Consider the following 16,279-nt stretch of genomic DNA (forward strand, 5'->3'; position numbering starts at 1 on the left):
GCAACTCGAGCACATTGCTGCCCCCTATATGTCAAGAGGACAAATAACACCTTTTCTGTTCAAATTGCCAACCCACCACAGTGGCGTGTGTTGATCAAATTCACTCGCCACTTCAAATATTTACCCGCATTTGGCCAGTGGCGGGTGCTAATTTCCACCCGTGGTGTTGTGTTTGAACAAGTCAACGAGTCATTTTTGTTGTTCTTACTCATGAGTTGTATTTCTCTTTACATTTGAAGATGAACGGTATTGTTAAACTTGCAATAATTAGCTTATTTTGATAAAAAAATTAATTTTTAATGGTTTTTTTTTTACATGTAGAACTGTAACAATCCTAGCTCAGTTTTAGTTGAGGCCTTTACTGCATTATCCCTCCTCTCTTTGCCTCCTTGTTCTTGTCAGTCTTTGCTGTCAGTACAGACGAAGGCAAAAGCTTGATTCTATCAAAAACAAACAAATGAATAAATAAACAACGATACAGTGATGCTTTTGGTTATGTTACATGTTCACAATAACATTTAGAGATACAATTTTGATTCGAGGATCTAACAAAGTTTTTAGGAAATGTTGGGGTTGTCATAGAAAACAGTTGAATAAATTCTGGTTGTGATCCGGGTCACGATCTGGATCGGACTATTTTATGGCCTTTGTGGAGGTTTGTGCTCTCCAAGTTCTTCTAGTTCACATTCAGATAGGCACTGTCTGAGACACACACACACACAAAGAGCTGTTTCTAAGTTGAGAAGCATATGATTTTACTCTGTTCTGTCATAATGATACCACCTGTTCCTGCAGATGCAGCTTCACACCTTTACTACCGTTGCTTGAAAATAATGTTATGCAAAATCTCATGGAACATCACGAGATGTCGCACTCACAGTATGTGTTGTGAATGACTCTCATCTATGTTGTAAATGACTGATATCTCCTACTAGACCAAATCTTTGCAAAAAATATATAAAATTGACTGAATTATAACTGTTTTTTTTAGATCACTTGGCTGTAGTGGCCATCTTGAATTGGATTATCTTTAAAAGTTAATTAGTTGTAGATGTACATCCAGTGATTATTTCCAATATTGTGTTAAAATCCGTCCAGTGGTTCAAAAGATATTTTGCTAACAGACACACAGATAAACACATATTTTGCCTTTTTGCGTTGGGCTATCACAGAAGAGGAAAAGATGTTATTCCTATATATTCTAGTGGATTGTTAGAATCTAAAATGTAAAGTTCTAAATAAAAAGAATGTCCTATGTCTTTCAGAAATAGTATTCCTTTCATATTTACTTGATGTGCATCTCTTTGTGGCGGTGATGTGTTCTTGTGTCGTGTGCATACGTGCTGTCACGGGCTCCTCTGTCTGGACATTAAAGTCCGGACCCTCTAAGGGTGGGGGGATGAATGTGCTCCCCGTCACAGACCTTGTATTTACTCCCAATTCGTTCACTCAAAGCTTCCCATTTAAATATCAAAGATGACTGTGCTGTGCTCTGAGAGTTCAATGCTGTTAGCTTACTGGAGCAAACAGTATCTTTGTTGTGCAACAGGATTTCTTTCAGCCGCTGAAGCTTTCAAGCCAAATTGGGTTTAGCAGGCAGCCTCAGCTATTTCTAAATTGCCTTTTTGGCCCTTGTTTTGAGGTTACAGCTCAGTGATGGGCTTGGTGCTATATGTGGCCAACATCGATACCCACACATTAGGGGCTAATGTGCAAAAAAACGAGCCAGAAACACACCTGAAGTGTGTGTTCATCACATCCAGTCTGCCCGTAAAGCCAGAAAGAGTCCAGGTTTTGCAGCTGCTTGACTTATGTTGCGCCTGAAGGGAGTCCAGTTCTGACAAATGGGGTGGGGGGAGGTGGAGAGGTGGGGTATGATGCTGGCTAAGCAAACTGAACCGTCATCAATATCCACTGTAGCAGCAGACTGTGGCTTCAGCGTCATGACTGCGAACTCTAGCGGAGCTGCTGAAAACTGCCTCCTGCACAGACGAGCTCATGCATGCATTCATGAGACAAATGGATGAGGCTTTCACTTGTGAGGGCAAACATTTGTTCTGAATAGGTAAATATGTTGAAAGAGACCCCTAATTCCAAACAGATGGATTCACAAGAGAGTAGAAAAGCTCAAATGGATAGGTTTTTTTTTTTTTAAAGCAAAAGATGTTTCAAAGCCCTTTTTTTTGGTTTCCTTCTGCACACAGGAGCCCTGCAGAGTGAAGAAAAGAACTTCATAATGACACAGAGAGAACTGATGATTCATTCTTCTATTATTATTTTTTTCATCTTTGATTTGATCCTGCATGTGTTAAATTCACATTGTGTAGCCCACCAGAGGGCCTCCATTACCCACAAGTCTTTGTGCAGCTACAGCTGAGCTTGCCTGCGCAGTGTGTTTTCCAGCTCTGAGCAGCTGCCACTTAAAAAGCTATTAGGTAAAGATGTGGGGATGGAATGTCATGTGGAGTGAAAAATCAAGCGTACCTGGTCTGCAGCTGCTGGGTTGGTGGGTCTAATCAGAGTGAAGTCGCAACACAGACAGTCCCCTTTTTATTTCTCTTTGTTTATCCCTCTCACGCACTTCAAACCAGGTTTTTCCTAAACCTCAGAGGCGCAGCATCTGCCACCGACTCACAGGCCATCAGATTTTTCTTTGTGATTTTACAGCTGTGTGTTGATGTGATGCAGTTACATTATCAACACTGTTTTCATCCAATCAGATATTGATCCAACTTCATATATTTAAACTAATAGATTCTTTAATTTATAAAGAAAGCGTCCCAAAAGTTAACATTGTTGATCATTTCCAATATTTCCAACAATTGTCTCTCACCACTTAAGGCGAAAGTGATAATACTTTTGCCCATGTGAGTGTTTATTCATCTGTAACACTAGCGAAATAACTCATGAACAAATGGACAGATTTAAATAAAACTCTCAGAAAGTAATCATGAGGTATATTTATAGCTGATTAACTTTTGGAATCCACCCAACTCAAGATAGCTGTCACAGCTAATCGATCTTAGCCAAGTCAAAATGCTAATTTTATCGATATTGAACTAAAGTTTGGTGTGGTAGTAGCTGAGAGTTATCTTCAACACATGGTTCAAGCGCAAGCAGATCACCTAAGATTGCATTATAACTCCCTCCCTTTAAACTCTGGCATGAAAGGTTTTTAAAAGGCTTTACAGTTGTTGTTTTTTTCTGGCTCTGCACCATGTGTTGATTATAAAATAACTCCAAACCCTTGGCCACTGCTGCTGTCTAATAGAAACATTCCTCAAACTACCTTGAAGCATATTACATGCTTTTATGCTGCCAGCACACAGCACTTTCCCCTCCCATTCATCCCAAGGTTTTTATATGAATGTTGACCATTTTGATTAGAGAGAAAAACTCTTACATTTCAAAAGGTGTAAGAATGAAAAAGCTGCTTCTACATTTTTGTAGCCAGCAAGAAAACGACTAAGCAGACCCTGCTTTACTGGAGAAGGTCTGCAGTTTTTATGCTTACATCCCTCAAATATTAAAAGCCAAGTCACAAAACAACAAATATGTTTAGGACTAAAGGTCCAAATTGATGTAGAATTACCTGAAATTTGTTTTTGATTCTCCTTTTGGTTGAAATGAGCTTGATGTGTAATAGAACAACACAGAATGGATGAGGAAAACAACTCTTCTAAACCCTGAAAGCAAGTTGAATATCTGAAAAAGTTACTGAAATGATGGGGTTATTTAATTAAACGTTGAAGAAGCTACTCTAAAACAGCAGCATCCACACAGCATCACACTTTTAGGTGCATCCAAATTTCTGTCCCAGGAATAAATGTAGTACTTCTGTGTGCCACAAGATGGAAGCTACTGCTCAGTAATCTCACTGTATACTTTCTAGGATTCTCTTTATTTAATAGAAGCAAAAAGTTATGTAATGTGGGTAGCACTTAAAATTCTTGTAGTTACATTGTAATGTTAAAAAACAATTAACAACTTGAATATTTGAAAGACAAATCATTTACTTAATACATCACCATCTTGCATTAAAAGGAGACTCCATTTACACTTAACAAAAAGGCTGAAAACCAGCTGTGTTTAGTTTTTTTTTTCACATTTAATTACTCACTGAATAAATAATGAAGTGTTTTATATATAATTTTCTCCTGTGCGTTGTGGTTTACTATTCTGCCTCAGAATTTTAATACATGAAGTAACACTTAAGACAAAACAATTAGAAACTCAGTTATAGCTAATACATATAAACTTTTTTAACTTCTGATAATGTTTTGCTATAAATTATATTACTGTTAATAGTAAACAGTTCAATTAAAGTCAAATATTGTTCATATTATTGGTATACCTATAATAGTTAAATTATAAATGCTGTTACAGTGAATGTAGAGTTTGAAAATAGTTAAAAATAGTCATGTTTTTGCCCATCTGTATGGGTTTGTTTGTCTGTGAATGGATTTTATTGAAACTCTCAGACAGTGATCGCTTGTTGTACATCTACAGCTGATTATGGATAATTTACATTACCAACAATGGCTATAACTCAGTCAGTTTTACAGACATTGACCTGTAGCAGCTGAGAGCGATCCTGAGCATATTCCAGCACTTTAACATCTCACTAGATCTCACAATATCACTTGGGATCGTGCATTACGTCACTTACCAGGTTTGACCAAAACGGCTGTAATTCTCTTTTCAGCATAAGATGATTTTAGTTTAAAACTCTGACGTGAAAGGCTGTGGGCAATATGCATTCCTTCAACTAATGCTAGGACTTTCATGAAATTAGATTTGAAAATCCAACACTGAGTGATGTGAATAATGCTGGTGTAATTTCAACAGCATCTGTGCCAAGAACTGCATTGCAAGGTTTTCATCTAAAGCAGATTAGGCTTTAAAAAAAAAAAGAAAGCTTGTTTTAATAAATTGCTGATAATTTTCAGGTCTTTTGGATTATAATCCAAGTCAGCAGACACATCACAGCAGACTGCAGATGTGCAAATGTTTTCCCACTATAAATTAGATCAGATGTGTTACAAGTCTCTGGTCAACTGTTTCTTTGATAGCCCTGAACCTGTAATTTGGTGGAAACCAGGTTAACGACATGCCTATGAACAAGGTTGTTGGTCTGGAGACACAGAACATAACTCAGCCCCCGTGTAGGGAAAAAATGATTTATATAGGTTGTTCCATAAAATCTCGAGTTACAAGCACAGATTTGCAGGGCTGAGAATAGGGGGCATGTCAGTTCAGTTGCTAGGAAACAAGTAAGGGAAAGACAACAGCTGAAGACAGAAATCTGGGTTGGGTGAAGAGGGGAAGAGAGACGGTAAGACAGCTGGAGAGACAAACGAGGGATGGAGGGTGAGACAGGTGAGGAGAAGAACTGTGCTGCAGGGTAAATGTGTTGCATTATGTCTCCTCTGGGCACAGAATGAGGCCAGAAAAAAATTAAAACGCAAAATTGTTCCTTTCACTCTGGATTGGTATGAAGCAATAAGTATTGATTTGTTCAAACCCTCCTGTAATTATTCCTGTTTCTATGATCAAAAACACTTTCCTACAGATTCAAATGGTGCTTTATGCACAGCACAGACACACACAAGTCCTCTCATGTTCTAACCATTAACATCTCAATGAAGCTAAATATAGTCCAGTCCCCCCTGGCCCCTTCATCTTCCAACATCAATAGGTCTGGCTTTATCGTCTGTTTGCCTCTTTGTGTTTGTCCGAAACTTTTCTATTTTCTGATGAAATTTGTTCAGTTTGGACGATGAGATGTTGACCCCACACAGCGGTTAGTTTGGGCAACTTGGTTTTATTGTTGCTGGACTGAATCAATGAGTTAAACTGGAAAATGAGTAAAAACGTATTTCAGGTTGGAATTTTAGGTCAGTTTTTCATTGGAGACAGTTAATTGGTTTCCATTTCTTTAGTTGAATTTATAAAAAGATACCAAGAATAACTTCATTTAACAAACATAAAATAGTTTTTTAGCACCTATAAGGTGATTCCCAAAGAGCTGAAAACTTTGCATACAGTGGATGATTGACTGGGTGCATATTTAGGTTCTGTTTTGATGCATTTTTCCCCCCGTTTATGACTTCAGATACTGTTCTTTTGCTGTTCAGAAACCTTCCTTGTTTTTTAAAGAAGTTGACATGATTCGATCCCACTGTCAGAATGTGATACATTCATATTTATCGACCCTCCTGAAACCATCAGTTCTGTCCTACACGCTGATGAAAAAGTGTTGATGCATTCAGACAAACTCAGATTCCTTATCTCTGTCTGTCCGACCAACATTATGATGTAAACGGTGTTTTATTTGTGTTGTAATAGCTGGCAGTATTTTTAATTGGTTATAGTACCTGTAAATTTAGCCAAAATTAAGCATAGTCTTTTCTTATGTGAATCAGCTCTTTTTTTTCTTATATAAAGTGCAACATCACTCATACAAAAGTTAGAAAACAATGCTAATTTTTATCATGTTGGGAGTTTGAGTTCATTTCAAAATTTGAAATAGTGTAAATTTTTAAATCATGTGGATCAAAGTTAGAAATAATTCTGGTAAAAAAGAAACAATTACACAACACTGGATAATTTTTATTTAAATAATTTGTAACTTTACATTCTACTAAATCTTACAGCTTTAATAATGACATTAATAGTATATGAAATTAAAAGTAATTTTTGCCATTTGGTTCTGCTAAAGAAAGAAGACGAAGGACCTAAATGCAAGATAAGGAGGTGGTGGGTCATAAATAAAGAAAACTTTTATTTTCCAGAGCTAAGAAAGAAGGCAGACTGAATGTTACATAAATGTATCTTGAATTTGGCAGGAACTGACAAACATGAGAGCTGCAGAAGGCAGTAAAACAATAAAACAAGAGACACAAAGAGAGAAGATAATCACAAAATGAAAAGCGGGTGTGCTGAGGGAGGAAGCCTGAAACAGCCTCTTCGAAGCTGTAGTAGAAAACAGAATGAACACTGAAACAGCATGTGACTTTAACACTTGGGAGCTCAGTGGAAACTCGTTGGCAAGCAAAGACAGAAAATATTCTCATGTTCACATATGATCACCAGACGTGTCAAGTAAACACACGTTTACCCAATTCTCATGTTGCTTTTATCAAGACGGCGTTTTATTTCCTCAGGAGTAGAAGCTGATTTGGTACAACACTGTTAGCTGAAATGGACAGTAATGAGCGGGTTTCAGACACGGGCCTGTCAGGTTCCTCCATACAGTTGTTCTATTTCTGAACTCAAATCTCTGCTCAGGCCTCAGTCCTGTGGCAGGAAGTGCCATTACCACGACAGGGAGCATCAGCCTGCTCTCATGACAGCAGGTAACCCTGGAAACTGTGTGTTCCTGAGGCAAATTTGTGCAAGGTATACACGTCTAAACATCTCTCCAATGTTGGCAACATGCCTGTTGCAGGATATAAAGTTAGATATAAATGCCGCAAAGAAATGGAACTTCATTAACTTTCTCTGGAATAAATAAATAAATTGTGGTTTTTCATTCAGAGCGTCACAGAAATTCTTCAAGTTTTAATACGCACAACAATCAAAAAGACTCTGGAGTTTAGAAATAATGTGTCATCTGTAGAACTTTTACAAGTTGTGAATTGCTTTTGTTTCTGTTTTGTAAGATACTTTTGTTTATGTATTAAAAAGTAATGTGAATACAATGAAATCAATCACAAATGAGTGTAGACATTTTGAGATTTTTTTTCAATTTAGAAGCAAACTCTGGACCATTTTTTGACAAATTGTCTCATACAAAGGGATTCTTAGGTGAAAGCAATGTTCTTATTTAGGATTAATGAGGCAGAAATGTTTCATAAAGCAGGAAAGTAAGTTTATTGGTAACTTATTTAAATTTATGGCTACAAACTGGCTGAACTATGAAAGAAAAATTTGCCTGACTGACCTTTTTACATTTGTTTTACAAACAACTAAAAAATGCTGATTAATGTGAGGGAGGATTATCAGACATAATTGCAAACCAGCCTAAGAGAGAGTGATTGCATTTGTATATTTAGCTTAAACAAATCTTGATTTAAGTTGAAGTAGTTGATGCTGTTGATTCCTTCAGTAGACTTCAGATTTGATCCTAAAAAGTTTTCCTTTTTTCTCTTGACTAACACTAAAACTACTGGCTCAAAACATTGTCTACAGTAACGAGGCTGTAGCCATGAACTCTCTGGGAAAAAAATCCCTCTTCTACCCTAATCACCTCTGTTTCTAACATCTAATTACTGTAATTCACCCCTCACCTCTCAGCCACGAAGCTGAGCCTGCTCCACATCTTGTCCTGCAGAAACTGCAGATCTCATTAACTCAGAGGCAGAAATATATATATTTTTAAAGCACATTTAGCTGAATCTAAAATATTGAAAACCAAGTAAAACGAAAAGTTTTAAAACACGTCTCTCTTTCAACTCAAGAAAATGAAAAGGTGTTCTCTGAGCAGAAGATGTCAGTTTTTCTGTTGTTCTATTTTTATTGCCTATAATGCGTTGGAGCGCTAATGAGTCAGAGGCCACACGCCATTGATCGCTGCCTTCGTCACGCTGCCATCACTGAATCCTCATCAGTGCCGGTGTGGTGGTTAACTCTCTCCCGTGGTTCAGTTCCTCTCTGCTCTGTCTTCATTTCCATCAGCAGCAGTTTTCTCTCCTGGTTAAATGATGTGCTGATAGCTGCTGGATATTATTTTGCCTCTGATTGTGCCATAAAATGATGCCTGGGAGGATAAATAATGACAGTCAGTTATAAATCTGGACTAATTTGTTTTACAACATGGAGTTCCTAAACATGAAAGTGATTTTTTTTTTTTACTCTAAATTTATCCTACAGTTATAAAATTATATTTAAAAAGACAAGAACCAACAGTTTGTGAATTACTGAGTAATTTCTTAATGACTGTCTAGGTTTTCAGTGTTACGTTTCTGATTAATTCTTTGTTCTTTATGAACAAAAATCAAATACAAAACAACTGAACTCTGAAGTATCCATTACAAATATGGTTGCTGTTTTTCAGCTGCAGATTGTCATACATGTTTTAATGAGTGTGTGAGCATGATTATGCACGTTTTACATAAATACCAAACTTGGCGCTGGGGAAAATCATTCCACCCATCATTACAGTGATGAAACATGCAGCTCATGATTGTGTATTTGCTGCTTGCTTGTTTAACAAGGGTGTTATAGATAACTGCTGTCTGCATGAAAAAAAAAAAAAAAAAATGAAATTCTCATTATGTCTGAAGATAATTTGGTGCCCCTTTAACTTGGTTGGCTTAAAACAACAGACACAAACAGACTGCTTCTTTGTTTTTTTGTTTTTATTTAGCTTTGTTTTGTGCCTGATGATACTCATACAAGCTTGAAGAGCCATTTTCTATGAAGAAAAGTGATGCTGTATTACATATTTTTGAGTGGAATCTCTTTTTTTCTTAAGAATTTAGTTTTGTAATCTGCAATAACTTCAGCTGAACACTGTCTGTTCATTTCTTACTGATTCACACACTCAAATAACACCCTACAAAGCTTTTTACAGTCTGTTTCTCATTCACACATTTATGCAAACACTCCTGCAGTGCTTCTTTTTTCCGTGCACTTCACGCATATATGATTTATTGAGAATATTGTGAGCAATGTGGATTTTGCTGTTTTGCCCAAAGACACCTTGACATTTAGAGGGCTGTTAAGAAAACTTTCAACGCTGAGATCTTGAGGGGTGTGCACACATGCACAACTCACTGAAGGTGTTTACACAAGATTTATATTAGATTAAATTCAGCACTTCTGTTTGATTACCCCAAAACATCAACTTTATTCTTCTTTAGTTACACAATCCTTTTAAATGTGTAGTTGTTTTACAGGTATGCTGATATTTTCTCATGAATTTGCTGATGTAATTGAGAATGAATCAAAACAGGCCCAAACCATCATACCACCAACACCGTGTTCCAAAGAGGGAATAAGATTTTTATGCTGGAGTGCAGTGTTGCTTTTCGTAGAAACAATTACTCTGGTTTAGACTCCATCCATCCATCCATCCATCCATCCATCCTGGGTGAAAGGCACTCTGGACCACACAGTGACAATCAAACACTCTCACACAGCTAGTCTTAATTTAGAATAATCAATTAACCTGCTATAACATGCATGTTTTTTGTCTGTGTAATACCCAGAGTACCCAGAGAGAACCCACTCATCCACCCTAACTTGACACTGAAATGTTCCAGCCAGGACATAAACCTTTTTTGCTGTGAGGCAACAGTTCGAACCAACTGTGCTGCAGCACAGCTCCCTGCATACAAATAGGTCAAAGTATTTGACAAGCCTTAATAAATTTGTTCCACATCTTCAGTTTGGTTCCCTTTATCTACTTTTAGGACTTGTGAGGAAACATAATTGAGGTCATCGACTGAAATGCAGAAAACTCTGAAAGATTTGCAAACTTTCAGCTGCAAAAGTACACAAGCTGGGATGTGAGAGTATATATTTTAAAATAATTTGTACAAAGAATAGATATAAAGTGAGCACATTCACAACGAAATAAGACAAAACTTTTGAGTTAACTTTTACTTTTTATCTGCTTTGAATTTATTGTCTCTATTGTATGATAGAAATTTTGTTAGAAGCTTATTGTCTCCATTTTTTATAATCATATTTCCCTTATATTTGACCATTTATTGTGGGAATACCACATCCTCATGGGATGGTAGCTTATGATAATTTCCAACCAGCACACACAGAACAACACCCACTCATATCATAACTGGCAATAGTAGGCTTTGAACCCAGTAATTAGTCAAAAATGCTTGCTGCTGTCCTCTTCAGTGGCTTCTTTCCCCTGCATGTTTCACAACAGGTGTTTATTTCTCCTTCAGATCTGATGCGTGACCAGCATTCAGCAGGCTGCCCCTGAGGCGTGACCGCACAGCCTCACCAACACAAAACGCACATTGCTGCGGGATCGAGCCGAGCAGGAGTAACAAAATATGGGCATTTTCTGCAAAACCCATAAAATTAATGTCACATACCAAAGTGATATCTGGGATAGCAGGCTAATTACTGTTTAATGCAACGGGTGCATATTATTGCGTAAAGATGGAGGCAGTGATATTTGCTCTGATTGACTGGATTTTTATTTCCAATACGAGTAGGGAGATCTAAAGACGCTGCACGGGTTGGACGCGGGTTAAGTGAGGTGTGTTGATCCTGTCGCATCAGTTCTGCTCTTACACTGTGCGTTTTGTCTGCAGGAGGAGAAGCTCCTGTTTCCCCGCAGAGGATTTTTGTCCTTTTCTCCCCTCTTGTAATGCGCCTTGACAGATTGTTTTGTTCTCGTTGTTTTGCGGGAAAACATGCGGAAAACCTTGAAGTTTTGGTTGTTTTTTATTTTTTCCCGTCGTGCTGCGGGGTCAGCAGAGGAGAGGAACAGCAGAGGAGACAGGAGTGATGTGCTCTGAATGAGTTTGTTTAAAAATCCTCGCACCAGCCCTGCTCCATCATGCTTTTCGCGCAGCGGACTCCGACGTGACCTGTTGCAGCTTTTCGTCTCTGGTTTGAGCGCTCGGATGGCGAAAACGGAGCAAACAGTTCTTTTAAAGCCATGGATTGTTAAATGAAGAGGAGTTACTTTTTGAATTTTTGGATTTGGTTCACATTTTTATAGATGAAAAGGGAGATTTGGTTACGCTTCCGCGTGGACAAATGTTTCATTTAGAAGTTTGGCGTTTTAGTAAAACGATGGACTGGAACTAAACCCGGATCTGTCCACCGCGCTGCTGTCACACCCTGCTTTCTAGAGGACTAAACCTCCCCCTCTTTCTTCCCCCCTCAACCTGTCCTTCCTTCCTCTCCTTTTTTATTTTATTCATTTTTATTTTTTTATGACAGAATGGCCCGTTTTGGAGACGACGTCCCGGGCTTGTTGAGTTCGGGGGATGGAGGCTCGGAGCGCAACCGGAACCGCGATGGGGCGGCCGTGTCCACAGGTGGGATCTCCCCAGCCTTCAAGCAGACCAAAGCGCAGCGCGCCCGCACCATGGCCCTGTACAACCCGATCCCCGTCCGGGAGAACTGCTTCACCGTCAACAGGTCGCTCTTCATCTTCGGAGAGGACAACGTGGTCCGGAAGTACGCCAAGAAAATCACTGAGTGGCCATATCCTTTTTGCTCTGCTGAAGGGTGAACGCACACCAACACACGTTCAGACATTAACACAAAGGTAGGTAAACTGTCACAAACAATCAAAACAAAGCCGTAGTTTTTATTTTGCCCCCACCTCCCTCGCTCCACACATAAACCTGACCCAGTTTCTCATCACTCCCACAAGTGATTAAAGTCCTTAAATAGATTCCCTGAAGTGTTTCATCCTTAGTTAAATAATCAGCAGTACATTTCAGCACCATGGACAGCACCACATGAGAAACTACACGAGTGTTCTTTTGTTTCATTATCACAACTGTCTGCTTGTTAGCAAAACATCTAATCAGCCACTGAATGGATTTTAATACATTTATCTCTGAAAGTAATCACTGGGTGTACATCTACAAATAAATCCACATTGGGGTCAACCCAATTTAAAATGGCCACCACAGTTTAGCAACGCAAAAATGGCTATAACTCAATCAATTTTGCAAATGTTTAGCTAAATTTGGTGTGGTAGTAGGTGAGCATGATCCCGAACACATACTCTGAACGCACCACATTTTATAATATTTTTGCTTAAAAGTTTGGCATTAACTGTTGGGCTCAAACCCGTTTGTCTGTAAGAAAAATATCTCATGAACCAATGGGTGGGTTTTAATCAAACTTACAGAAAGTAATCATTGAATGTGTGTTCATAAATCATTAACTTTTGAAGTCACCCCAATTCAAGATGGCCACCACAGCTAATCAGTCTTAGCCAACACATAAATTAGCTATAACTCAGTAAATTTAGCTAAAATTGAGCTAAAATGTGGTGTGATGGTAGCTGAGAGCCATTCACAACATACGCTCTGAATGCTAACACATCTCACAAGATCTCACAGTGCTGCAGGAGATAACATTTACAAGGATTGGCCAAAATGGCTGTAAAGTTCCTTGTCCTCATAAAATGACTTTAGTTTAAATCGCTGACATGAAAAGCAATGGATGATATGCAGTTCTTTAAGGAATGCTAGGCCTTTATTTAAAGTTGATTGATTACCCGAAGAAAATCCGGTCTTACCTGGGGTGAAGTACAGAAAGTGGAACATAAAACAAGGACAGGTGTTCTTTTTTTTAGCACATTAGAGGTGTAGTTTAGACTCTGCAAAAACAGAGTTGTTGCCAATGGAAAGTGGATTAGAGGAACACAAGAGTTTCTGTTCTTAAGGCTGTAAATCCTTTCTGTCAACAATAGCTCATAAGGACTTATTGTGTCATCCTTTTCACTGTCACCTACCAATCAGTAGATGTGTCAGTCTCAGCTAGAGCTTCAATTATTGATCAATTAAATGATTAATGAACCAACAGAGAGCTAATCGGTGCTTTCATAACCAGTTAATTTATTCAGCAGCTCTTTCTGTGTTCATGCTATTGTGAAACAGATAACTTGGAGATTGATTTCAGAAAACAAAACATTTAAATATTTCATTTTTGTTTGTTTTTTCAAATTGCAAAATGTTTTATCTCTAAAACTTGAATGCCCTGCCATTAGATCAATGAGCAGTCTATATACACTTTTATTAGGTTTTTCTTGTTGGATGAATAAATGGCTATATTTGAACTCATCCTTTACTGCAAAGGGAGACTCTCTCATCCTCTGCCTGTTATGCGGAGGACAACAGTACAAATGTGGATTGGTGGCATGTTTGTGGCACTGCTGTGCAGCTCACCAGGTGTCCAGGCCAGGTGTGGCCTCTTCACACACTATTGTTCCTGTTCCATTCAGCAGCTTCCTGACTGACTGACTGGTCCATTGCTGATTTTTTTTTTAAAAAAGCTGCAAATAGAACAAGTTTTCTTCCATTGTTGATTGTGGTTTTTCTGGATTTTTCCTCATCGTTCAGAGGATTAAATGTGGCGACAGCTTTCAATCAACAGTGAACAGATGAGGGAAAACACTCGAAGGGTGTGTTGTTTCTCATATTATATTTCAAACCTCCAGTGAATATCCATTTTATTTTGCAAAAAGGAGACAATTGCTTTTAAATAAAAAACCGTGGGAGCTGTTGTGTCCAGAAAGAAAGCAGCCAGACTGAATAACCTCCAGGTTAATGTGCTTTTGGTGAAGGGGAGTGTCTTATTACATATAACAAGCCCCACTGTATCTGATTAACAGACAATAACAGCAATTTTATGTAATGAAATCTGATCGTGGTGTCTCAAGCTGTTACTACTACTCATTAATCACTATCTAATATTATATTGTTTGCTAATAAGGTTTTGAATAGACTGATGGTCAATATAGAGTGTAACAAGGATGATCATGTTTGGAGTGTGAAGGTTAAAGTCTAGTAAAGAGCCAAATGAGCACAACTATTCAAGCTTGTTAGTAAAATCACTAGTTTATCCATCAGAGGCTTTTTTTAATTCCCAGTGATGATGCAGTTTTTCATGCAATAGGATTATAGCTGAAAGAAAGTGCAAATGTAATACAATCAAAATGCTTTTCGCTGAATAATTTGGCTTTTTTGACAATTGTACGTTTTTGCTTTCTTGTAGAGAGTCAGCTAATTTATGAAAACACGACTCTGTTTATTTTGAAGAGGAGGCCAGCAGCCAAAAGAGAAGAAGAAGAGAGGAAAAGAGGGAGAGAAGTAGCTTCAATCTGTGCAGGATTAAGTGATTCACCCACTGGCTCATGTAAAGGTCACCAATTAACACGTTGTATCTCTTGTTTTTTAATCTAACTCAAATTGTGGGATTATGCAGGGTTAAAACTGCAGGACAACTCCTTACACAGGTAGAGTGACTTCCTTGGCATTGCCGTAATGTTGCCAGGCAACCAAAGGACATTTTTGTTAACTAAACTGAGAAATGCAAAGCTAAAAATTTATGACATACTCTGACGTGCTTAGAATCTGAATTTGGGGAGCAGTGTCCTTTAGTGTGTGAATCTCTGCGTGTACTTTATGTTTTTACCAGTCTTAAAATAAACTAAAATATGAAATTATGTTGTTGTTACTGTCACCTGGTGCGGAAGAAAAAATCTGAGGGATAGTGTTTCTCCCCTTGTCTGCCTGTGTGTGTGTGTGTGTGTGTGTGTGTGTGTGTATGTGTGTGTGTGTGTTCATTTGCCTGTACCAGTAGCAAAATATCGTATGAACCTCTGAATGGATTTTAATGAAACCTTCAGAAAGTAATCACTGAATGTACATCTACAACTTGGTGTGGTACTAGCTGAGAATCATTCTCAGTGATGTTGCAAAAATTGTGCATAATGGCATATTTAGAGTTTCACCAAAATAATGAAAGGCAGCGGGAATGCCAAGGAATGCTAGTATACTGAATTTCAGGTTTCCTAAGTCCTAAGAAAGGAGAAGTGGGCAAAGCATTCCCATCCTTCTAAGCTCTATGCTTATTGAACACACACTGGTACCTACAGTGCTAATAGAAACACACACACACACTTAGTTACACTCTCTGCAGGACATCTGGTAAAGGTCAGCCTTGTGTTTGGTTCTGCTGTCACTTCACTGTAAGTGTCTCTTGTTTCCTTCAGGTGGCTCAATAAACAGCAAATGATCAATTCAGGAATTATCCAGAGACTTTTGTGGTTAAATGTTACCACAGAAGGAGAGTGGTGTGTGTGAGCACAAAATGTTTTGATATTTGAGTGTGTTTAGGAGTAAGCAGTGATTAAATGTGTGTGTGTGTGTGTGGCTGTGACTTCCAGCTCACCTGCCTGAGGGTGCAGCTGATGGAGGCCTGGCAGGGACAGAGCAGAGCTAATGAAGCCCACAGTCCCAGGTTAGCCTCACAGGCCTGGGGAGGAGCGACAGCTGCTCCTCTTTTCTGATCCCCGCTGGGATCCCCTGCAGTGGGAAGTTTCCCGTTGAGAAGGTATACTTCTGAATAATTGATTGTTGGATTTAATCGTTTGTTTCATCAGCAGTGCAAACAGAAATCATTATCTGGGAGCTGATTAGTAGACTTTGAGCTTTTATGTATGAGGCCAAGCAGCAGGTTGGCAGTACTGGTCTTCTATATTTTTAAGGCACGGTGTTCACTAAAAGCTTTAATGAGAATAAAACTTGCACAGATTTGTAATTTAATT

The 16,279-nt window shown here is 38.4% G+C and overlaps 1 protein-coding gene across 3 annotated transcripts in view; it reads left to right on the forward strand.

Annotated features, from left to right (window-relative positions):
• LOC108230731 (voltage-dependent R-type calcium channel subunit alpha-1E) overlaps positions 1-16,279 on the forward strand; it is an 84,532-nt gene that overhangs the window by 10,523 nt on the left and 57,730 nt on the right. For all 3 annotated transcript variants that reach the window (XM_025003906.1, XM_025003904.2, XM_025003903.1), the window contains exon 2: positions 11,929-12,195. In XM_025003906.1, the coding sequence (XP_024859674.1) occupies positions 11,929-12,195 (267 nt within the window). The remainder of the gene's footprint in view (positions 1-11,928; positions 12,196-16,279) is intronic.

This window comes from Kryptolebias marmoratus, linkage group LG24 (assembly GCF_001649575.2).
Source record: "Kryptolebias marmoratus isolate JLee-2015 linkage group LG24, ASM164957v2, whole genome shotgun sequence".
NCBI lineage: Eukaryota > Metazoa > Chordata > Actinopteri > Cyprinodontiformes > Rivulidae > Kryptolebias > Kryptolebias marmoratus.